The 25,884-nt window shown below is 45.2% G+C and overlaps 1 protein-coding gene across 2 annotated transcripts in view; it reads left to right on the top strand.

The window, feature by feature from the left end:
- The first annotated feature begins 502 nt into the window (after positions 1–502).
- Positions 503–25,884, top strand: part of LOC129831824 (chordin-like) — a 37,438-nt gene continuing 12,056 nt past the window's right edge. The window contains exons 1-10 of one of the 2 annotated variants that reach the window (XM_055895312.1): positions 503–1,635; positions 13,062–13,266; positions 15,589–15,692; positions 15,954–16,080; positions 18,703–18,849; positions 19,317–19,434; positions 20,405–20,492; positions 21,989–22,130; positions 24,126–24,263; positions 25,028–25,110. In XM_055895312.1, coding sequence (XP_055751287.1) covers positions 1,147–1,635; positions 13,062–13,266; positions 15,589–15,692; positions 15,954–16,080; positions 18,703–18,849; positions 19,317–19,434; positions 20,405–20,492; positions 21,989–22,130; positions 24,126–24,263; positions 25,028–25,110 — 1,641 coding nt within the window. In that variant the 5' untranslated portion in view covers positions 503–1,146. Of the gene's footprint in view, positions 1,636–4,753; positions 13,267–15,588; positions 15,693–15,953; positions 16,081–18,702; positions 18,850–19,316; positions 19,435–20,404; positions 20,493–21,988; positions 22,131–24,125; positions 24,264–25,027; positions 25,111–25,884 lie in introns of those variants that run through there. The other variant, XM_055895311.1, reaches the window with a different exon arrangement.

Below are 25,884 nucleotides of genomic sequence, written 5' to 3'. Positions count from 1 at the left end.
ATATATAGGAATGACGCTTTTATCCAAATGGGTGCATACATTTTTACCTACGGGTGGTCCTAGGTATCAAACCCTCTATCCTGGCATTGCAAGCGTCATACTCTACCAACTGAGCTCCCTCTTTATCTTCCTGTCTCCATTCTATCCTCCTCCTACCCCTCCTCCGTCCTGCACACTTTCACCCCAGAAGCCCACTTTGAGCTGACCCCGACCTGGCCCTGGTGTTGTGGAGTGGCCCGGGGAACAATGGCCCCACCAGCCCATATGGAGACAGAAAGTGTAACCACGGTGATGGAGCTGTGGCAGATCTTTATATTCACATCATGTAGCAAAAACCCTTTCAGATAATTCACGTAGTACAGCAGGAGACATGGAGAGAGGGGAAGATTAAGGAAAAGGTTTGCATGACAAATTAGTGTCTGTGTGTGACCATTACATTAATCCCTAGTGTTTGTGTGCTCAGTGGGCCAGCCTTACTGGTGTCTTTACGTAAGGCCATAACCATGGCAACACCAAGCAGTGTCTAATAAAAGGCTGCTTTCCTCAATCTCTCTCACTTCCTTTATCTTCCTCTGTCTGCCTTGCCAACCTACGTAGCACAGCATGCTCAACATCAGCAGATGGAGATAGATGGAACAGCAAAAGCGAGGTGGGAGAAAAGGACAGGAATATGTCTACGGTCTCGCCCGCCATCGAGTGGAGCCCTCTGTGAACGCAGGCTGCAGTATCATCCATCTGTGTGGGGGACATCTTTGGTCTGTCAAAGAAGAGGATCTTTCATTTACCAGAGTTGGATATCTTTGGGATCTGTTGAGGAAAATCTATTTTGATATGTGCTAGAAAAGTATGTCTGTACAATAGGGATCTCTCCTCATTGTGTGTTTCTAAGGAGAATCGTTTGTGTCTTTTGTGTTGGCCAAGGCTCTCGGAATAATGGTTAATAGGATACTGTGGCTGCACATGCTACATTGCATCAACCCACAGAAAATACTTGATTCAGGGATGGACCCCTCACTATTTGAATCGTCAACAGTACATGTTGACTATGCTGACCTTTGTTTTGGTGAAGACTAAAAAATAATTGCATGACAAGGGTGATAGGATGATATTGAGCTATAAATGCATTGAACTCAACATCTGTCAATAATGCGAAAGACACCACCCTGTCTTGACGGAACACTACAAAAGAACGACAAGCGACAGGGTGAGGAGGAGGAACAAGAGGAGGAACAAGAGGAGGAAGAGAAGGGAGAAGAAGAGGGTCATTATGATTTGGCTAAATCCTCTCTATGCCCATCCTGTAGGTGTAGTTTTGACGTTGCCCTTCTCCTACCATGCTCCCATACCCTGTGTGGGCGCTGTGTAGGGGGTGGGGAGGGGGCAGGGCGATGTGTACTAAGTGAGGGAGGGGTGTGCCATGCTTCCCAAGGTGGCACCCGTTCTGCCCACCACCGCTCTATCAGTCCCCCTGTGTGTGCCGTTTTGTGCCCTTGCTGTTGCCACCCTGTGGAGCTGCCATGCTGGGAGTGGGCTTCTGCCACCTGCTGCCTGCCTCCCGACCCCACCCTGACCCCTGGGTGGACAGCCAGTAGAGCTGGGGAACAGGTGGAAGGAGGGACGAAGGCCTTCTCACAGGTAAGAAAGCTTATTTTCTTTTCAGGTAGGATCGTTAGACTTTCATCTTTGTTTTAGACAAGTGAGAGGCACAAGTCTTATGGATGCTCAATCTTCTCCCATTGCCCTATTCAATCTTCGGATGGATACAGGTCACACCCTCCAAGTGACCCAGTGACTAAACCCTCCCTGACACACCTTCCCATTCTTTCCCACCCCACCCCACTAATCCCACCTGCAGGGGAATCCATTCGTCAGGGACACAGGGGACGTCAAGGACCAGAGCATTGCTGCATATGGTGAGTGAAATTGCACCTTGGCAGCAGTGGAGGCTGCTGAGGGGAGGACGGCTAATAATAATGGGTGGAACAGAGCAAATGGAATGGCATCAAACACATAGAAACCATGTGTTTGATGTATTTGCTACCATTCCGCTCCAGCCATTACCACGAGCCCATCATCCCCAATTAAAGTGCCACCAACCCCCTGTGCTTGGCAGTTAGTCTAGGTAAGACACATTCTGTAAGCTCCAGGTTTAAACTGGGAGGCATGCCAGATAGTTATTGTTGTTGTGGTTACTCTGTTTCTTCAGTGTTTGGTTTCTGGTTCCTCTAAATACTGGTAAACCTTGTGGGAAAGTGAGAATAAATGGGTCAAGGATAATCTGGCATGCTTACATCCCTACATGCTTTAAATGGTGCCAACTGTTTTGTAGGCTGTTTTAACTCTCTGTTCTCTGTGTATCCATGTATACAGGCTCACCACTGGAGGGTGCTATAGACCTACAAGAGGAAGAGATGGATCAGTCTGTCTCAGGTCAGTGAGTCCAATGCAAGACTCTTTATCCAAGGATGTATTGATATACTGTGTTGAACAGTGGAGGCTGCTGATGGAAGGATGGCTCATAATAATGGATAGAATGGAGTGAATGGAATGGTATCAAATCAAACACATAAAAACCAAGTGTTTGATACCATTCCATTTACTCCATTCTATCCATTATTATGAGCCATCCTCCCCTCTGCAGCCTTCACTGGTGTAGAAGAAGAGTAAAAATACACATCTTATTAATTACAATGCCCCTGATTAGAGTAAATCAGGTTTCACCTTCTCTTTTGTCCTAATCTCTCCCTTCCCAGGTCTGACGTTCACCCTGGATCCCTCTGCTGCTGCTCTATCCCTCCATCTCTCCACCTCCTCCCTCACTGTGACCTTCCACGGACCAAGCCCTCCGTCACTACCCTCTCGTCACCATAGCAACAGGGTCACAGGTTCAGTATCCCAGGAGTCTGCCCCCCAGCTCCTCCCTCAGGTGTGTGGGGACGGGGTCATCGTCAGGGGTCAGTTCTACTGGGAGGTGGATGTCTGCAACAGCACTCTGTACAGGATAGGTGAGGATGTGCACTCTACTCCACCTGGCCATGAGTTAAAGATAGTGGCAGAACAAGTACAAATCACTGCTTTGATAATAATACTCTTAGCCTCTGGCATGCTGATATATTTCTACTGACAGATGGGCTACATTTCTTACACATAATCATGTGGCGGTTGTAGCCTACAAATACATACAGGCAGTCTTGTGCAAATACTCCCACACACACATAATATTGTCCCTAGGGCATACATGACACAGGCTCTGTCCTACATAAAGTTCATTCACGTCCTTTAACTCTGCTCTGTGGTGCCGCCCGGTGGTGAACAGGATGTCAGCATGGATTTCCCAGCGCTTGGCCGAACCACTAACAATTCTATTGTTTCTTTAACAATTTCATTTTGGCTTACAAGGCATATTGACATCTGCTCTCTGTAAACAACAGAAACTCTAATAATTTGGCCCAGCAACAAGCCATAAACAATCTGTTGATTTGAATCAAATATGACAGAAATGTGCAGCTTCGTCATTAACTGTAGAGAGTCAGGCCAAATACGTATTAGTGGTTGTTGACCAGGATGACTGGCACTGTCGACTGAACATGGGATGGGAACAGCATTGATATTTTACATATTATTGCTCACTCGTGCCTATCCCACATGAAAAAATACTATGGTTTACTATAGAATGCTACAGTACTTACTATAGAATGGTGTAGAATACTATTGTAAATACTACAGACCACTCCAGTAAATACTACAGTAATGTTCGCAAAAACACTACTGTAATTACAATAGTATATACTACATTATTTCATTTGCATATACCCTGTCCATTCCCCTCCTATATCCCAATTTGTTCGACCCATAAGTGAGAAATGTTTCTCTCTTAAGTGTGGCACCAATATTATTGTGTTCCCTACATAGAAAAGAGCAGAAGCTGACCGTCTATTCAGACCTCAGTTCTACCTACAGGTTATGGAAAATTTGCTCGTTAAATGTTTTGTCCATTAGGGTTCCACAGGTATATTACAGTCTGCAAAAATACTACAGTAATTACTATAGTATATTGTTTTTCTTACTACAGTATTTATACCATAAGTAAACTGTCACAACTACAGTCTTCATGGGGTCTTCCTGGGGCATACATATAACAACTTTTTGTTTTTAAGTACAGTGGCTGCCACGCACTGCTGCTACTAAATGCATATAGGGGAAACACTGTGGGTGCCTGGGGGCCAGTTTGTTCCTGCTCCAATCAACATGTTTTAGTCAGGCCAAACGAGGCAACAACTATGTAGCTTTGTTGAGTGCAGAAAAAGTTGGGCATAAATTCCACCCCGTTTCATAATGACATTGCAATGTTTATTGGCACAATATTTAAAGACATAAGTTCCCATGGTGTCTGTTTTGACACAGAAACCAACCACCTTTCCTATTTTCCATACAGGAGTGAGCTCATTGGACGATGCTTGCGGTTGGTGGCTTGAAAGGCAGGGCTTGTCCTTCTCCACTGTGTACGATAGCCGCCAGGAGCCCATTCATGCCGTGCCACCCCAGATCAAGACCCTAGGGCTGTTCCTCAACATGGGTGGAGGGGTGCTGAGCTTCCACAGCCCTCTGACCCAGGAGCACCTAGCCACCCTGCCCACTCGCTTCAGCAACGCTGGGGTGCGTCCCGCTCTGGGGCTGGGCCAGGGCAGGCTGAGGCTCCGCTGTGGCCTACCCCCTCCACCCCACATCTTCCTCAGCCGAGCGTCCGGCCTATAGAGGGCCTTCTGGAGCTGGTGGGGGTCGCTGGCACAGAGACGTGCCCTTCCAGTCTGTACAGGCGGTCTTCCAGAAGTTTGAGGAGCTGGCGGTGTCAGATTCTGACTCAGGGCTGGTGTCCAGTTTTGGGTCGTCCTGCTCCACACTGGCCTCATTGGCCGAAGCAGGCCCAGGTCTACGCTTCAGCCTCAGCCAAGGAGCAACTCGCCATCCTGGACAAGAGGGGAAGGAGGCTGGGGCAGAGTAACATGTGAAGGACAGATTATTGTACAATGATGGGCCTCTACCCTGCTGGTGATAGGAGCAAACTACTACCACGTCACATTACAAATAGGTTTTTATAAGGTTGGTGATGACACTGTGTGACAAATTTGGGATAAACTTGTGAGATGGAAGGGCCATTCTTCTGCTTTATGATGGGAGAAAACCATTTGGGATGAGTTTGATCTTTGGATGACTATTTCCATGACTAATTTCTAATCTGTGACTTTCTCATCAGTGTGATTGTGAACCAGTAGTTTACTTTCTCCCCAGGACGGTGGACTTCCTCTCAGCTACACTACCCCCAGAGGTTTGGGGCTGGGCCAGGGCTGTCTGTAGGAGGAGGGTTTCTCACTGGGGGTCCCACACTCTGGTGTGGGGGATGATGGTAGGGCAGTAGGGTTGATACGGATGGTGGTGGTGGTGGTGGCGGTGTGTGTGTGAGGATGTGAGGTGTAGGAGTCAGTGGCGGTGACACTACCAGTGTTGACTCTGGGTCACAAAGACAGGTGGTAAAGTACATTTATCCCGTTGTGTGTGTGTGTGTGTGTGTGTGTGTGTGTGTGTGTGTGTGTGTGTGTGTGTGTGTGTGTGTGTGTGTGTGTGTGTCCCTCTGCCCCATCTTGCCTCTCCATGATCTCTCTGTTTTCGCTTTTTCTGCTTTTTTATGTTCTGGAAAGGATTTGGTCAGACCACCCAAGCTGTAAATCAGCTGTAAATCACATCGTTAAAAAAAATCCACCAAATTAAAACAACCATCAATCACAGGCATCACGGGAAGAGCCGTTTGTACCTGTGGAGAGGAGAAAACAAGATGTCCACCGAGTAGTTGTTGGGCTGGGCCAATAATTTAATTCATTGACGTGCTACTTGTCACGCATCTTTAGGGAACATAATTACGCACAAAAGACTGCGTCAATATCAGTGGAATAATTCGGAAGAGACGGTTGGTCTGTGAGTCAAATGCGCTGTTACACTGTCGCCCCCCGAAACACTAATCTTGATGACTGTGTTGATGTGTAATGGTCGAGGTATTTACCGCAGGAGTAAAAATGTGTGTACTGCGGCCAGTTATCACTGGGTTCTCGACTCTTGAGAACTATCAACTTTCCAAAGCAGCTTAAAATAAAGTGTGGAAGTAATTTCACTCTTATAAACAAAATTAGAAGGGGGGTAATGCAGAATTCAAAGGCGCTCAGTAATGAGGTGTCTGTCGGGGGTGATTCAAGCCTGGTGTTTGCTTATCGAGGGGGGAGCAGATCTGTAAGCAACTCGGGAACAGCTGTAGAGAAGAACAGACCCACATAGACCCTGAACGTTACGTACAGTACTGTAGGTGTCAGTGAGTTATTCTTCTGGCGCCAAAGTGTAGGCCGAGTAGTATAACGGACCCAACGGTCTGGTAACATTAGAGAATCAAGTCTAGGCCTAAACTACTATATAATATCAGATACATACAGTAGGCTGCTACAGTGGCGACTTGGAGTGACGCAATTATACAAGCCTAAAGTGAGAGATATCACAGTTGGATCCGAGGTGTCAAAGACAAGTGGTGTTGTGTCCCCCTCCTCACCACGTTTCCATGCCAACTGTGTTTGGAGATGGCTTCTGGTCGCTAATTGCATGGAGGGCAATAATTCGACTCACACTCTCCATCTAGGGAACCCTCGAAAATGTATTGTGAGAAAAAGACAACCAGGAGCACCAATTTAATTCGCACCCCCGTCCACTTTCATTTAGCCGTTTCGGCAGTGTTTGCGTATTGATTCCCGAGCGTTCATACATGAATAAACATGAATTCTAACCAGACCGCCATTTAAATTTTGAGTGGCTATTCTCTACTTTCCATTGCTAGGAGTAACACAATAATTAGCCTAACAACACCAAGTCATGTAGGCCTGGTTAGCCTTATTACCATCATTATCAGCATAACAGTAGCTATAAATACATAATCACTTACCGTTTTGTTGTTCTGTCAGTTGCCATTAAGAACCAAATTGGAGGCAGTAAAAGGCTCTTCCCCGAGACACATCCTGGTTTCAATTGACCTCATAATGTGTCAGTTTAGATGATTAGTTCTGAATATGACCAATTTATATTTTATCATGTATACAACGTTTAATTTATAAACACTGGCATGGCTATTCAATCACTGGCATGTTATTATTTTTTCCATCATTAGGCTAAATAATATCCACCTCCTCCAAGAGTCATATTAAGGATTTTATCAAGGGTAAAATAAAATGAGTCATCGTATTTCTGACGACTCTCTATAAAAGTGAACTAATCAGTGAGCAACTTTCCTTTTTTCTGACTTGTTCTTGAGAAACAAAATTCCGTCTCGATGTCTGGACTTGATAAAGCGAGCAGTGGTCCAAGGAGAGCGCGGGAGACAGGATGTCCATACTCCATTCAGCGCATTTGTTCTGGATTGTTTCACGACATTTACACTTGAGTCAGAAATGATTGAGACTGGAATGTAAATTAAAATTAAGGACATCGCGCATATTACCAAACAAATCCATCTCTCAGGTGCCACAGCGGGTTAAATGTGCGTGCGTAAAAGGACAGAAATTGTAGTGACCTCGTTGTCGACCTCTGCCATTTGATCAGTGTACATAAAACCGTGATGGGGAACAGGTGGTGTTGGGGGCGCCCTGTAACCGGTTGGTACACATCTGCCAGGCTATCTGCTCCCCCTTCTCGCTGTATATTCACACCTCCAGTATAATCCAGCCAGCAAACAGGATGCGGTCCCGAATGTGCCAGTCAGACGGAAAGAGGATGGAGTGAGGGGGTTTCTGGGGAAGTAGGCCTACACAAATGAAACATGCGCTGTTGCGTTTATGCACTTTCGGCTGTCTGTATTCGACACCATCAGCAAATACACAGAGAAGAGGCATGATTGCGTCATCAAAAGCACCAATATGTTCTCACATAGGCCTATATAGCGTCTCTGTTTCTTTGATCTGGTCCTATTTTAGGCCTCGAGTGTGTCCTATCTTCAGGGAGAACATATTGGACAACACTTTGACTATAAAAGAGGCATGGTGTCTGGTTTATACACTGCTCAAACAAATAAAGGGAACACTAAAATAACACATCCTAGGTCTGAATGAATGAAATATTCTTATTAAATACTTTTTTCTTTACATAGTTGAATGTGCTGACAACAAAATCACACAAAAATGATCAATGGAAATCAAATTTATCAACCCATGGAGGTCTGGATTTGGAGTCATACTCAAAATTAAAGTGGAAAACCACACTACAGGCTGATCCAACTTTGATGTAATGTCCTTAAAACAAGTCAAAATGAGGCTCAGTAGTGTGTGTGGCCTCCACGTGCCTGTATGACCTCCCTACAACGCCTGGGCATGCTCCTGATGAGGTGGCGGATGGTCTCCTGAGGGATCTCCTCCCAGACCTGGACAAAAGCATCCGCCAACTCCTGGACAGTCTGTGGTGCAACGTGGCGTTGGTGGATGGAGCGAGACATGATGTCCCAGATGTGCTCAATTGGATTCAGGTCTGGGGAACGGGCGGGCCAGTCCATAGCATCAATGCCATCCTCTTGCAGGAACTGCTGACACACTCCAGCCACATGAGGTCTAGCATTGTCTTGCATTAGGAAGAACCCAGGGCCAACCGCACCAGCATATAGTCTCACAAGGGGTCTGAGGATCTCATCTCGGTACCTAATGGCAGTCAGGCTACCTCAGGCGAGCCCATGTAGGGCTGTGCGGCCCCCCAAAGAAATGCCACCCCACACCATGACTGACCCACCGCCAAACCGGTCATGCTGGAGGATGTTGCAGGCAGCAGAACATTCTCCACGGCGTCTCCAGACTCTGTCACGTCTGTCACATGTGCTCAGTGTTAACCTGCTTTCATCTGTGAAGAGCACAGGGCGCAAGTGGCGAATTTGCCAATCTTGGTGTTCTCTGGCAAAAGCCAAACGTCCTGCACCGTGCAGGACGTTTGGCATTTGCCAGAGAACACCAAGTTGGGCTGTAAGCACAACCCCCACCTGTGGACGTCGGGCCCTCATACCACCCTCATGGAGTCTGTTTCTGACCGTTTGAGCAGACACATGCACATTTGTGGCCTGCTGGAGGTCATTTTGCAGGGCTCTGGCAGTGCTCCTCCTTGCACAAAGGCGGAGGTAGTGGTCCTGCTGCTGGGTTGTTGCCCTCCTACGGCCTCCTCCACGTCTCCTGATGTACTGGCCTGTCTCCTGGTAGCGCCTCCATGCTCTGGACACTACGCTGACAGACACAGCAAACCTTCTTGCCACAGCTCGCATTGATGTGCCATCCTGGATGAGCTGCACTACCTGAGCCACTTGTGTGGGTTGTAGACTCCGTCTCATGCTACCACTAGAGTGAAAGCACCGCCAGCATTCAAAAGTGACCAAAACATCAGCCAGGAAGCATAGGAACTGAGAAGTGGTCTGTGGTCACCACCTGTAGAACCACTCCTTTATTGGGGGTGTCTTGCTAATTGCCTATAATTTCCATCTGTTGTCTATTCCATTTGCACAACAGCATGTGAAATTTATTGTCAATCAGTGTTGCTTCCTAAGTGGACAGTTGGATTTCACAGAAGTGTGATTGACTTGGAGTTACATTGTGTTGTTTAAGTGTTCCCTTTATTTTTTTGAGCAGTGTATTAGGTTGTCTTATCGGAATTGTAACCTTACTCACTCTTATGAAACGCTGGTCACGGTTAATCGATTGTAATAGAACGCAATCAATGTTTTTTGGCATATGACTTCAGACGCGTGCGCTCTCTTTCCTTTTCCCTCTCATTTTCTCTCTCTCTCGCTCCTCTCTTCTTTAAATGAAACCACAAGTCAAGGCTTAGGGGAACGACTGTAAACTCCTGGCTAAGCTACTTTCATTCTTGAAGTGGGTGCGAGAATGAGACTAAATTTTTAAAAATCGGCAGGTAAGGACAAACTCTACACAAGCTACCGAGGTGGATTGACTCCACTTTTCAACCCTGAATCGGTTACTTTTACATATACAATAATAGTAGTCTGTACAATATACCCAATAATATGGCAACATTAAAGAATGTCTTACAACACCCAGAATCTGTAAACCAAATGTTGTATTATCTCAGGCATGTCCACACACACACACACATCATTTTTGGAATTAAGAAAAGTGCACCTACTGTGTAGCAATCCATGTGTGTAGGGAAAAAACACAAAAGCTCCCCTCGTTACTCTAAGTGTGACCCGCATAATATAAATGTGTGGTGTTATCTCCAACAGACAATTCGCTAGCCAGTCTAATGAATTGGTCGGTGCAGCAATAAATAAAAGCGGCGGTTATCACTTCGTGATGAAGTGCAAATAGACCATCATCGATTCCATTTCACGGGTGCGCGAAGTTGACGGAGGAGAGGGGAACCCGCGTGTGATTTCACTCACCTCAATGGAAGTCTCTCACAGCCACATAATGTGACATATGCATAAAAATTGCACGTTGTCCTCACATATACAACTTTGCCAGCTCCAACAGTGCAGTAATACCTAGCAATACAAAACAATACACACAAATCCCAAAATAAATTAAAAGAAAGAAATGAAGAAATAACAGAACAAACAATGTCAGGAATATAAAATATAATGCACATACAGAACCAGTCAAATGTGTGGACACACCTACTCCAGTGTTTTCTTTATTTTGACTATTTTCTACATTGTAGAATAATAGTGACGACATCCAAACTATGAAATAACACATGGAATCATGTAGTAACCAAAACAGTGTTAAACAAATCAAAATATATTTTTGACTGATACTGTATTTGTGTCTATTATATGTACTTTCACCACCAAACTGGCATGTCAGATCTGTACTTTTTCAATAATGTTTATTTGCTCTTCAATTTCGGCTACAATGTCTGTCTATAGCATAAACACAAGGGGACAAAATAAGTCAGTTTTATTCCAATACTTTGACAGATATTTAGGGGTTCCCACATTCACTTCTATCTCCACCTACACTGGCGCTGGGGAACTAGCCATAAATACAAACGGGTGCAGAAAATAGAATGCAATTTTATTCAAATAGCCTAAGACTAATGCTGGCACAATTACCATATAATAATGCAACCGACAATTATGAACAATAACCATGGATCGGGGATCCGATCCAGCAACCTTTCGGTGGCCTAACACTCTAACCACTAGGCTACCTGCAGCCCCAAACACAATTATGATGCATTAGGCCTACAAACTCAACAAAAAAAATCGACAATAACCCTTACCCAAACTGTAATAATCGTCACAGCCCTACTAAGACTTTAGAAAACTTTAATTTAGATATAGGCCTATGCTTCGAGACATCGTTGTCCTTTTCTTTTCATAGTTGTTGTTTATAGCACTTGTTAGATCCAGGGTCACTCGGGCAGAATAGGGGACGTGCTGGTTTCTTATTGAATGGGTTAGGTTATCGCCATTGAGCATATTGTATCGTCATGTTTAGCATGTGGATGGATTGGGGAGGGTTTGGAGGCGAGGGGCTCGCGCCGTTTCCGGGGCGCGACAGACAAAGCTACAATCAGTAATAGATATATGGTTCTTCTCTAAACAGCCTGATTCACAGCCTGACACAGGCCAACTTTATTTTGGTTGTTTTATTATTCGTTGGGGTAGTTTGAGACTTTGGGAAAGAAGGGCACACAAAGAGTGTGAACCTTTAGGCTACAATGAGCAAATTAATGTCCAGAGTTTGAAATTAGTTATTATGTGCCATTATTATTTTGATTAATATTATCATTACTGTATTATCATCATATTTTGTCTGATTGGGGGTGGTTGTCCTGTACTTGCACTCACTAAGGGATCATTACTGTTCCACAGAATGACTGATTGGCGAGACTCTTGCTGTGAACTTCAATTCAAATAAATCTCCGTGCACACTTCACTGTAAACTTGACCCGCCGAGCGCTCGTGATGCCTCCGTAGGGACCATGCCTGAAGCCTCTTGCACGCCTTCTCGCACCTATGGAATATGGAAGAGTGGAAAGCATATTGCTCAACTTAAAACAAATCTAAATCAAGTGTTTATTGTATGTAATTTTCACTTTTATAACATCTAAGAGAACGTTTCCCTAAACAAAACAATAAAGAATGTGAGTCGATATTGTCGATGACTTCAGACATTCTTATTCAATGAGAACTGGATGAAGGGCAGACAAAACCTACATAGACGTCTAGAACAGTAGTCCTACACTATCCAAAAACAGGATTATATTGAGTTGTAACTTTATAACGACATAAGAGTACAATCAAACCGTTGGCTTACAAATAGGCTACACAAACAGATGAATGTTCAGGTAGGAATGGTAGGTATTTGAAGCTGAAGTTAATATGGCCAAAATAAATCAAGTGCTAAATAAAAAAGGGCATTCTGTGATAGAGGATCAACACAGATTGAAATACGTCGCCTGAGCTATTCAAACTATGTTCATTTGTTTCTGTTAAGTCACTTAGGTCTGAACTCTAGAAGCAGTTGTATAAATACAGAACAGGCTGCACACACAGAAACCAACATTCCTCCCTATCCTACTGTAGGCTACAGCCCTGAAGATTACACTTTCCTTCACTAGGTGTTCACATTTGACATGGAATTAGGTTAGTGGTATAGGCTCTAAGACCCCCGTTGACCCCCCCCCCCCCTCCTAACTCCACCCACTCCTTTCCTTCTCACCCCTCCCTGCCCGTGCCTGCTCCAAGTGTCCAGGGAAAGTATAAAGTGGGAAGGGACCCGCACGGACGGGACATAAGCTTCTGGGCTGGTACAGTCATTGCCTCGGAGAACCTCCAACCTCTTTGGTCACTTTCTCTGCTTCTCTCTGTTGCATAACTTGGGAGTCTTTATTTCCGAATAGGAATAACTTCAAGACCATCAACGAATAGGCTGTCTTGTGACTTGAATGCTGACCTATTCCTGTCTATTTAGAGAAGGTTTATTACTGGAGTGACAACTGACCTTCACGTGAAAGCTTCTAAAAACGAAGGGAAGAAGTTTTTCAAGAACGAAAAGGGAAAGAGAAACCGGAGCCAGTTTTGGATGCTACCCCTCGCCGGGATGCAGACTCGCGGCGCGCTGAGTTCCTTATTGTGCGTGATGAGCTGCGCGTGGCTGCACTCTGGACTGGCCTCACGGCTGAAGTCTCCCGTTCTGCCCATCCATTCGGAGAGGGAACCTTTACCATCCAAGGGCATGTCAGGTGAGCCAAGATGCTTCTTCTACTTCTTTTCAACCTAAATATCTGAATTCAATGAATGACCCCTGCTGCGTTTTGAATCCTGGCACGGGCATTTCAGCACTATAGGCTAGCCTAGTGCTCGTTTGCTAATCTGCCAAATATAAATTTGAATGTATAGCCTAATATGACTATAGCTTTTTAAGACCGTCAGTAGATGATTACTTAGGCTAAGAATAGGCTGTAGTAGCCTATCATTTTGTCTATCAAAGTGTCTCACTGCACCGCATCACCCTTATTATCAACCCAATCTTTTTTGTTTGTCTTCCTCAAATGTTCCAGTGTTATGGTTACTTCATGAACAAACTTTCAGAAAACATCTTAATCATAACCACTGAGAATGCCATCTGGTTTATGTGCAGGGCTTTAAACTGCTTGTATTTAAAAGGGTAGGCCTACTGAGCCCATGGGAGTAAGAAGTCAAGGGGTTAGAGCAGTGTATTAACAACTGCCACTAATAACGTTTTCCAATCCTGGAAACTGTAATCAATCGGCTGTCCATTGCTGCAGTTCTTTAGTGGCCTTCTCTGGCTGTGCCAAGCAGTGATTTATATCGCAGTGAGTTGTGCGGGAAAGCATGGTGCTACGTCTAACTCTAACGCGACTGGACTGTTTAAAGTGTAGTCACTTAATGAAAGAATAATGCGAACCAGGTTGCTAGCAGCTACGGCAACCGCGCAATATCAAATCAACAGTAGTGAACTTGGCACCGGGGAGGCTCACCTCCAGGCTGCGGTGTACAGCGACTCTGAAACGGGAAGAGGAATGCACAAGGCGCACACCCATATGGAGCTAGGCAGGGGAGGGTTGTGGCGCAAACACTTGTTGCTGGGGCCATTTTTATGCAGGCTTTTTATAATGCAATACTTTTATTAATACTACTTTAACAATTATTTTGAAATACTCAAAACCTAATATATCAATTGGTTTCCATTACATAGCCCCTGCTAGGCTACCAAAAGCGCATTACTTTTTTCTCTCTTTCCAAATGACTTAATGTTTGTTGTGTGAATGGCCTTTTTTATATTCATTGAGGGTCCCCTGCACCATTTAAATTGAACAGGAGGCGTCGGTGAGCTCTGGAGCATGAGACATCCAGTCAATCCACCCAACATGTCCCAGCCACGGAATCGATTATCTGTCAAACATCCACAGTCTGGCTGGGAATAATCCTATTTTTGTCGTTCTGTCTGACGCCAATGTGGGAATATGCAGTCTTTCACTTCGCAGTGAACTGTCCAGTACATATCTCATTGGCAAGAGCATAGGCCTGGCTATCCTATTAAAGTGTCTGGCAATGCCATGCAATCGTTTCTGTTCCACTGAATGTTTGGTTGATTGTCTCGGGCATAAATTGTGAATTAATTGTGGCCATTCGAAGAAGAAAAAATCCAGCATCATAACATGTAGATCTCAGACTAGGCTATGTAATGGAGTGATATGTCATGTGAACTATGTAATGGAGTGATATGTCATGTGAACTATGTAATGGAGTAATATGTCATGTGAACTATGTAATGGAGTGATATGTCATGTGAACTATGTAATGGAGTGATATGTCATGTGAACTATGTAATGGAGTGATATGTCATGTGAACTATGTAATGGAGTGATATGTCATGTGAACTATGTAATGGAGTGATATGTCATGTGAACTATGTAATGGAGTGATATGTCATGTGAACTATGTAATGGAGTAATATGTCATGTGAACTATGTAATGGAGTGATATTGTCATGTGAACTATGTAATGGAGTGATATGTCATGTGAACTATGTAATGGAGTGATATGTCATGTGAACTATGTAATGGAGTGATATGTCATGTGAACTATGTAATGGAGTGATATGTCATGTGAACTATGTAATGGAGTGATATGTCATGTGAACTATGTAATGGAGTGATATGTCATGTGAACTATGTAATGGAGTGATATGTCATGTGAACTATGTAATGGAGTGATAATGTCATGTGAACTATGTAATGGAGTCATATGTCATGTGAACTATGTAATGGAGTGATATGTCATGTGAACTATGTAATGGAGTGATATGTCATGTGAACTATGTAATGGAGTGATAATGTCATGTGAACTATGTAATGCCAGCATACTTCTGATTTGAAGTTCAACTAAAGTATACGAACGCCTCAACCTCAGTTCTTATAAACATAAGCAATCTAAACAGAGGAATGTCACAGGCTACTCACCAGTTTTACATTTAGATGTGGACTGTACCAACTGCTAGTGTATTGTTGTCTTAATGGCTTCTTCTGGACTGATTGCAGGATGTTCATTCGGAGGAAGATTTTATTCTCTGGAGGACACTTGGCACCCTGACCTCGGGGAGCCGTTTGGAGTCATGCACTGTGTCCAATGTTACTGCGAGACAGTAAGTAACACCCTTCACAATAAGCCTAATAGAGTACATGTCAAGCTTGGATAGTGGAGCCATTATGTAGGCCTATCAATGGACAGAAATTGGGCCTAAAATAACAAACAAATTAATTATGAATTAATCAATTACCAAAATCATCTCAAGATCTTAGTGCCCCCAAAATGACCCCATTTAACAAATATCACCAGGTCTGTGTGATACAGTGTTGAGGTCAGTGTGGATGAGGAGTTGATGTTTCTTATCTATTATTTTCAGCAAAGGGGTCGTAAGAGTAAGGTGTTGGGGAAGGTAAGCTGTAAGAACGTCAAGCAGGACTGTCCTGAGCCTAGCTGTGATGACCCAGTGCTGCTACCTGGACAATGCTGCAAGACCTGCCCCAAAGGTAACCCCTACTAGCCTACTAACTGTCCCTATCACTATATAGACTTGCCCAAAGGTAACCCCTACTAGCCTACTAACTGTCCCTATCACTATATAGACTTGCCCAAAGGTAACCCCTACTAGCCTACTAGCCTACTAACTGTCCCTATCACTATATAGACTTGCCCAAAGGTAACCCCTACTAGCCTACTAATGATCTATCCTGCCCCATCATGTCTCCTGTTACCCCTCTTTCACTCTCTCTAGGTCAGATAGTTTCATTATGTTGTTCTCTAGAGAGGCTGATTGGTAATCAGTAGCAGGTCTGGGCTCGGTTGTCTCTCCTACTCGACTGTGTCAAATACGCTCATTATCGCTCTCTTTTTATTTATTTCTCTTATTCCCTCTTTCTCACTCCCCCATTCACTCAGGGTCACAATCATGCACACGCATACCCCCCCCCCCCCCCCCCCACACACACACACACACACCACACACACACCTGCGCAAATGTTCCCTCACACATGTTGGCTCTTATTTTCTCCATAGTTATTCAGCAGTGTGTTTTGGTAATGGAAAGTTAAGGTAAAGCCCTGAGTTTCTCTGAGGTGTGGGCCCCCAGCACTGAGACAACATTGAGTGTGTTTGTGTTCATGTGGGAAAATGTTGAGAGTGTGTGTGTCGTGGTGGTGATTTTTTGAAAGGCTTGGGAGTGTGTTGTGGTTGTGTATTTAGGAAAAGTATGAGTGTGTTTGTCTAAATGTTAAAAAGCTTTGAGTATGTTTGTCTAAGTGATGGAAAACGGTGTGTGCATGCTTGTGTGTGTGTGTGTCTATGTGCACGTTTGTGTGTGTGTCTGTGTGTGTGTGTGTGTGTGTGTGTGTGTGTGTGTGGTGTTCTTAGCCAAGGCTGGGGTTTGAGTGTGTGTGTGGTGTTCTTAGCCAAGGCTGGGGTTTGAGTGTGTGTGTGGTGTTCTTAGCCAAGGCTGGGGTTTGTGTGTGTGTGTGTGTGTGTGTGTGTGTGTGTGTGTGTGTGTGTGTGTGTGTGTGTGTGTGTGTGTGTGTGTGTGTGTGTGTGTGTGTGTGTGTGTGTGTGTGTGTGTGTGTGTGTGTGTGTGTGTTCACTGGTGCACCTGAGGATACAGTATAGAATGGAAGGAGGTGAGACTGACACTACACAGAAGCCCTAGAGCGTGCCCTGTGGAGGGAGAGAGAGAGAGGACCGGGGGAATAAGGCCATGGAAGAGAGAGGAAGGAGGATAATGAGAGAGAGAGGATAATAAACGAGTGAGAGGAGAGAGCCAGAGAGAGAGAGGATAATAAACGAGTGAGAGAACAGAGCCAGAGAGAGAGTGGATAATAAACGAGTGAGAGGAGAGAGCCAGAGAGAGAGAGAGAGAGGATAATAAACGAGTGAGAGGAGAGAGCCAGAGAGAGAGAGAGAGAGAGAGGATAATAAACGAGTGAGGGGAGAGAGCCAGAGAGAGCGAGAGCAAGAGAGAGAGAGGATAATAAACAAGTAAGAGAAGAGAGCCAGAGAGAGAGAGGATAAATAACAAGTGAGAGGAGAGAGCCAGAGAGAGAGGATAATAAACGAGTGAGAGGAGAGAGCCAGAGAGAGAAGATAATAAACAAGTGAGAGGAGAGAGAGAGGGGATAATAAACGAGTGAGAGGAGAGAGCCAGAGAGAGAGAAGATAATAAACAAGTGAGAGGAGAGAGAGAGAGGATAATAAACGAGTGAGAGGAGAGAGCCAGAGAGAGAAGATAATAAACAAGTGAGAGGAGAGAGAGAGAGGATAATAAACAAGTGAGAAGAGAGAGCCAGAGAGAGAGAGGAGAGGAGAGAGCCAGAGAGAGAAAGAGGGGATAATATACGATTGAGAGGAGAGAGCCAGAGAGATAGAGAGAGAGAGGATAATAAACGAGTGAGAGGAGAGAGCCAGAGAGAGAGAGAGAGAGGATAATAAACGAGTGAGATGAGAGAGCCAGAGAGAGAGGATATGAGAGGGACACAGTGAAGTCAAGCAGATAGTCTAGGAGTAAAGTAGATGACCTTGAAGAAATAAGTCTGGACTCTTTGATGATGTGTGTGTGAGTAAGAGCCTGTCTGTCTCGTAGTGTGTGTGTTTTTCTCTCAGTATGCTTTTCAGTGTGTCTGTATTTCAGTGTGTGTGAGGCGCTGAAATGTGCTCATGACATCAGGACACACAGTGGTTTAGAACAGCAGGTCATTGTTGGGATTGCACGTGAGTGTCACTCCCCCTCTGCTCTTCGGACTAAGAAACAACCCTTGTGCCGTGGCACCCAGACGAGCGAGCAGTGCTCCAACAAGTGATTGGAAGAGACACCTGGAGAGAGAAAAAGGGAAGGAGAGACAGACATAGAGGGCGGATAGAGAGAAATAAGAGAGGGAGAGAGACAGAGATAATTAGGGAGGACAGAAAGAACTCCTGGCATTTTAGAATTATTCCTCTCCTCTCTTTCACTCTGTCACTCTTTCTAGCTGTTTCACTCATTCAACATTTGCTGTGATTCTCCTTACTTTATGCCTTCATGTTAAAGTAATGCCAACCTGTAGGTGTTGTGTAAATAGCCCACCGCCTCACACGCTGTGCCCCTGGGTGTTGTGTTGCGCTTGTCCAGGCGAGGTGGACAGGAAGCAGGCGGAGGCGGTGTTTGATGGCTTCGAGTACTTCCAGGAGAAGGAGAAAGAGGATGACCTGCACAAGTCCTACAATGACCGCTCATACCTCAGCTCTGAGGACATTTCCTCTGGGGAGAGCCGCACTGGTGAGCATGCACACTTGGACGCACCAACCCACGCATGCAAACACACATACTGTACACTCATGCATGAACATACATCATATACATTTAGTCATTAACATTTAATCACTAACGGGAGTTTTTAGGGTTAAGTGCCTTGATCAAGGGCACATCAACAGATTTGGTCACCTAGTTGGCTCGGGGAGTCGAACCAGCGACATTTCGATTACTGGCCCAATGCTCTTAACCGCTAGGCTACCTGACATGGAAACACACACACATATTATACATGCAGTACATGGATATACAGTACAAGGATATACAGTTTTCATATAAGGACACATTCTCTCACAGCCCCCGTAACAAGGAAATCATTCCTCCATTCAGTCATTCTTACATCTTTACTTTACTGTGTGTGTGTGTGTGTGTGTGTGTGTGTGTGTGTGTGTGTGTGTGTGTGTGTGTGTGTGTGTGTGTGTGTGTGTGTCCAGACTTTGTAGCAGTGTTGACGGGAGTGACAGGCTCCTGGTTACCCAGCTCCAGTGGTGTGGCCCGGGCACGCTTCTCTCTCACTAGAACCAGCCTGACCTTCTCCATCACCTACCAGAGGTAACACACACACTGACAGAAAAACTAACAATAATCATGTGATAATCATTAGTAATGACTAGTCTCTAACTTGATAAAATGAAATTGTATCTTTCCCTCTTCATCTCTCCTGTTCTCCCTCCCTCTTCCTCTCTCCTGTTCTCCCTCCCTCTTCATCTCTCCTGTTCTCCCTCCCTCTTCCTCTCTCCTGTTCTCCCTCCCTCTTCCTCTCTCCTGTTCTCCCTCCCTCTTCCTCTCTCCTGTTCTCCCTCCCTCTTCCTCTCTCCTGTTCTCCCTCCCTCTTCCTCTCTCCTGTTCTCCCTCCCTCTTCCTCTTTCCTGTTCTCCCTCCCTCTTCCTCTCTCCTGTTCTCCCTCCCTCTTCCTCTCTCCTGTTTTCCCTCCCTCTTCCTCTCTCCTGTTTTCCCTCCCTCTTCCTCTCTCCTGTTCTCCCTCCCTCTTCATCTCTCCTGTTCTCCCTCCCTCTTCCTCTCTCCTGTTCTCCCTCCCTCTTCCTCTCTCCTGTTTTCCCTCCCTCTTCCTCTCTCCTGTTCTCCCTCCCTCTTCCTCTCTCCTGTTTTCCCTCCCTCTTCCTCTCTCCTGTTCTCCCTCCCTCTTCCTCTCTCCTGTTCTCCCTCCCTCTTCCTCTCTCCTGTTCTCCCTCCCTCTTCCTCTCTCCTGTTCTCCCTCCCTCTTCCTCTCTCCTGTTTTCCCTCCCTCTTCCTCTCTCCTGTTTTCCCTCCCTCTTCATCTCTCCTGTTTTCCCTCCCTCTTCCTCTCTCCTGTTCTCCCTCCCTCTTCCTCTCTCCTGTTTTCCCTCCCTCTTCATCTCTCCTGTTTTCCCTCCCTCTTCCTCTCTCCTGTTCTCCCTCCCTCTTCCTCTCTCCTGTTTTCCCTCCCTCTTCATCTCTCCTGTTTTCCCTCCCTCTTCCTCTCTCCTGTTCTCCCTCCCTCTTCCTCTCTCCTGTTCTCCCTCCTTCTGTCCTCTCCTAGGATCGGGCGACCAAGCAGGGTTGTCTTCCTTGATTCAGATGGAAACACTGCGTTTGAGTACAAGACCCCTAAGGGAGACTCAGACATGGTAAGAGACTGGAACACTCTCCGTTCCTAGGTAGACATTTCCACTATTCATGTTTTTGTTGTGTGTCTATGTGTGTGTGAATGTGAGAAGACAGGGAGAGAAAGATGAAGCACCTCCATGATAAACGCTCTCTCTCTGTGACTCTCCTGTCAAACTCTCACTGGCCCCGACATAATTCACCCTGCAATAATAAACACAGACGCTGCCACAAATACACAAACATACACACGCACATACAGACACACACAGACACACACACACTCACAGCGTTGTCACAGCATTGCCTTATCATTGTCCGAATGGAGCCATTCTCACAAACAGTTGATTTTATTGGGTCAAATGGAATGGTGCAACTGTTGGACTGAGAGGCACAAGGAACTGCCACAGTCACCTAACTTTACACAGAGTAAACACAGAGAAAGACAACGAGTAAGGAAGGTATAGTTTATTTAAGAGGGGAGCTGTGTGTGTGTGGGTGTGACAGAGGCCTACATCACCAGTGCACCATTTCCCGTCTAAAGCCAAATTACACACGTACCATCATCACATTCTGTAACAACTTAAGTCAGGACCCCTGAAAATAGGCCTAGAATTTGTTTTAATTATAATTTGTTTGACAAATGCCCCTATCAAGTGTCGAGTGCTAGAGGACCTTAGTGAAACCGCCCTGGGACGGCCAGGGGGAGGGGTTGTTGGCACAGATTATCTCGGGGGGTGGTATTTAGTGCGTGACATCACCCGTGCGAAGGAGACGGAGCACAATTATAATTGAAAGAGGAGATTATCCTGGAGTCTGAGCTATGAGGTGTGTGTCCGTCATCACATTTCTTACCCCTCTAAGGCAAATATTTTTTCCGGAAGTTTCGATGTTTGAGTCCAGAGTCTCGACTGGCTGATCTTTTCCACAGATGGAACTGTGTGTGTTGCAGAGAAATTAAACAGCATATGCAGACTGTTTTGAGTCAGTTTGTAAGCTGTAACTATGGCAGAACACAACACACACACACTCAAACCCCAGCCTTGGCTAAGAACACCACACACACACACACACTCAAACCCCAGCCTTGGCTAAGAACACCACACACACACACACACACACACACACACACACACACACACACACACACACACACACACACACACACACACACACACACACACACACACACACACACACACACACACACACACACACACACACACACACAAACCCCAGCCTTGGCTAAGAACACCACACACACACACACACTCAAACCCCAGCCTTGGCTAAGAACACCACACACACACACACACACACACACACACACACACACACACACACACACACACACACACACACACACACACACACACACACACACACACACACACACACACACACACACACACACACACACAAACCCCAGCCTTGGCTAAGAACACAACACACACTCAAACCCCAGCCTTGGCTAAGAACATGCAGCTGCAACTGTGGCTCACCTGTGTGTGTGTTTCAGATCTGCGGGGTGTGGAAGAATCTTCCCCAATCCCACGTGCGACAGCTACAGGCAGAACAACTTCGGGTTTCTATGACAACAGCTACCGGTAGACGGGAGCAGATCGAAGGAAAGATCATCAAACACAGAGCACTGTTCGCAGGTGTGTGTGTGTGCGTGCACGTGCATGCGTGTATTTGTGGGTGCATGAAAGTGTGTTTGTGTATCTGTTTAAATGTGGATAGATGAATATATTTCAATGAATTCAGATTTATGTACATACAGTTGAAGTCAGAAGTTTACATACACCTTAGCCAAGTACATTAAAACTCAGTTTTTCACAATTCCTGACATTTAATCCTAGTAAAAATTCCCGGTCTTAGGTCAGTTAGGATCAACACTTTATTTTAAGAATGTGAAATGTCAGAATAATATTAGAGAGAATGATTTATTTCAGCTTTTATTTCTGTAATCACATTCCCAGTGGGTCAGAAGTTTACATACACTCAATTAGTATTTGTTAGCATTGCCTTTAAATTGTTTAACTTGGGTCAAACGTTTCAGGTAGCCTTCCACAAGCTTCCCACAATAAGTTGGGTGAATTTTGGCCCATTCCTCCTGACAGAGCTGGTGTAACTGAGTCAGGTTTGTAGGCCTCCTTGCTCGCACACGCTGTTTCAGTTCTGCCCACAAATTTTCTATAGGATTGAGGTCAGGGCTTTGTGATGGCCACTCCAATACCTTGACTTTGTTGTCCTTAAGGCATTTTGCCCCAACTTTGGAAGTATGCTTGGGGTCATTGTCCATTTGGAAGACCCATTTGCGACCAAGCTTTAACTTCCTGACGGATGTCTTGAGATGTTGCTTCAATATATCCACATAAATGCCCTTCCTCATGATGCCATCTATTTTGTGAAGTGCACCAGCCCCTCCTGCAGCAAAGCACCCCCACAACATTACGCTGCCACCCCTGTGCTTCACGGTTGTGATGGTGTTCTTCGGCTTGCAAGCACCCCCCTTTTTCCTCCAAACTTAATGATGGTCATTATGGCCAAACAGTTCTCTTTTTGTTTCATCAGACCAGAGGATATTTTTCCAAAAAGTACCATCTTTGTCCCCATGTGCAAACCGTAGTCTGGCTTTTTAATGGCGGTTTTGGAGCAATGGTTTCTTCCATGCTGAGCGGCCTTTCAGGTTATGTCGATATAGGACTTGTTTTACTGTGGATATAGATACTTTGTACCTGTTTCCTCCAGCATCTTCACAAGGTCCTTTGCTGTTGTTCTGGGATGATTTGCACTTTTCGCATCAAAGTACGTTCATCTCTAGGAGACAGAATGCTTCTCCTTCCTGAGCGGTTTGACAGCTGCGTGGTCCCATGGTGTTTATACTTGCGTACTATTGTTTGTATAGATGAACGTGGTACCTTCAGGCGTTTGGAAATTGCTCCCAAGGATGAACCAGACTTGTGAAGGTCTACAATTTATTTTTTGAGGTCTTGGCTGATTTCTTTTGAATTCCCCATGATGTCAAGCAAAGAGTCACTGAGTTTGAAGGTAGGCCTCAAATACATCCACAGGTACGCCTCCAATTGACTCAAATTATGTCAATTAGCCTTCCAGAAGCTTCTAAAGCCATGACATCATTTTCTGGAATTTTCCAAGCTGTTTTAGGCACAGTCAACTTAGTGTATGCAAACTTCTGACCCACTGGAATTGTGATACAGTGAATTATAAGTGAAATAATCTGTCTGTAAACAATTGTTGGAAAAATTACTTGTGTCATGCACAAAGTAGATGTCCTAACTGACTTGCCAAAACTATAGTTTGTTAACAAGACATTTGTGGAGTGGTTGAAAAACACGTTTTAATGACTCCAACCTAAGTGTATGTAAACTTCCGACTTCAACTGTAGCTGTGTGTGTACAGGTAACTGCCAAAATAAAGGAACCACTTGAGTAAATGAGGGATACAATACATTTGTGTACATTTCAATGAGAACAACCGTTCAGTAATGTATATAGCTCATATTGTAAACAGTATCTGCATGAGAACATAGTGGATGGCCTTCATAACCAAATACAGTAAAAAAAAAAAAAGGTATGTGTGTATAGCATGTGTGTTTATAATGTGAGTGTAATATCTGTGTGACCCCACAGAGACGTTCAGCTCCACTCTGACCTCAGAAAAAGAGCATTCTGGGATGGGAGGCATCGCCATGCTGACTCTGAGTGACACAGAGAACAACCTTCACTTCATCCTCATACTGCAGGGACTGATACAACACAGACAGAGAGGTGGGAGGGGGAGAGAGAGAGGGATGGGGGAGGGAGGACTGATACCTTCAGCCATAGGACTAGAGGTTGTTTTGGGAGTAGGAACTAAGACAAGAAACTAGGGATTGTTTTGGGACTAGAGAGTAGGGGCTAAGACAAGTGACTAGAGGTTGTTTTGGGACTGGGAACAAGGGAGTACCTTAAGGAATAAGACAAGCGACTAGAGGTTGTTTTGGGACTAGAGAGTAGGAGCTAAGACAAGAGACTAGAGGTTGTTTTGGGACTAGAGAGTAGGAGCTAAGACAATAGACTAGAGGTTGTTTTGGGACTGGGGACTAGGGAGTAAGTTAGGAGCTAAGACAAGAGACTAGAGGTTGTTTTGGGACTGGGGACAAGGGAGTACCTTAAGGAATAAGACAAGCGACTAGAGGTTGTTTTGGGACTAGAGAGTAGGAGCTAAGACAAGAGACTAGAGGTTGTTTTGGGACTGGGGACTAGGGAGTAAGTTAGGGGCTAAGACAAGACACTAGAGGTTGTTTTGGGACTGGGGACTAGGAAGTAAGTTAGGGGCTAAGACAAGACACTAGAGGTTGTTTTGGGACTGGGGACTAGGGAGTAAGTTAGGGGCTAAGACAAGAGACTAGAGGTTGTTTTGGGACTAGGGACTAGGGAGTAAATTAGGGGAAAAGACAAGAGACTAGAATTTGTTTTGGGACTATGGAGTGCTGTGAGGCAGTGTGACATGGTTCTAAGTTTGTTCTGTGTGCTCTCTCTCGGCCCTGTAGACTCCCCCCTGGTGCCCATCCGGGTACGACTGCAGTACAGCCAACATGTCCTGAGAGAGATCCATGCCAACGTCACCGCCTATGTATGTTTTAGAAACTACACACACACTCTCTCTCTTTCTCTTTCTCTCTCTTTTTCTGTTTCTCTCTTGGACACAGATCTAGGATCTGCTTGTCCTCACTAAACCAGATCCTAACCTTAACCGTTAGGAGGAAAACACACATCAGGACAAACCAAGAGGCAGGACGAAAGGGGGGAAACAGATGACATCGTGACATCAGGGACAAACCAAGAGTCGGGAGGAAAGGGGGAAACAGATGACATCGTGACACACTCTCCCGCTGAGACGGATGTGGTTCCTTCCCCACATCCTACTGCTGTTGCCAGTACTGTTAAACCTCCATAGAGATGTGATGGACAAAGAAAAAGAAAGAGAGAGAGTGGAGGGGTGTTGTAAGAGACAGATGTAGTGAGGAAGAGATGGAGGGATGAGAGACAGAAAGGAGAGAGTGAGGGAGAGAGTGTGGGACGGCATGCACACTCCTCACACATGTCAGTGGTTAGTTGTCTGTGGGACCAGAAAGAGGGAGGAAGAGGGGGAGGGATAGAGGGAGGAGGAGTGATGAAAGGAGGAGTCTGTTTTTGATCTGGTGGGAATTATGTGAATCTGAGAGTTGATGTGCCCCTCTTTCTGTTTTACACCCACACACACATACACCAAATAGTCTTTACGTTACATGACCAAAAGTATTTGGACACCTGCTGGTCGAACATATCATTTCAAAATCATGGGCATTAATATGAAGTTGGTCCCCACTTTGCTGCTATAACAGCCTCCACTCTTCTGGGAAGGCTT

This window comes from Salvelinus fontinalis, chromosome 33 (genome assembly GCF_029448725.1).
Source record: "Salvelinus fontinalis isolate EN_2023a chromosome 33, ASM2944872v1, whole genome shotgun sequence".
NCBI classification, from domain to species: domain Eukaryota; kingdom Metazoa; phylum Chordata; class Actinopteri; order Salmoniformes; family Salmonidae; genus Salvelinus; species Salvelinus fontinalis.
This window is presented reverse-complemented; position numbering and strand designations above follow the sequence as displayed.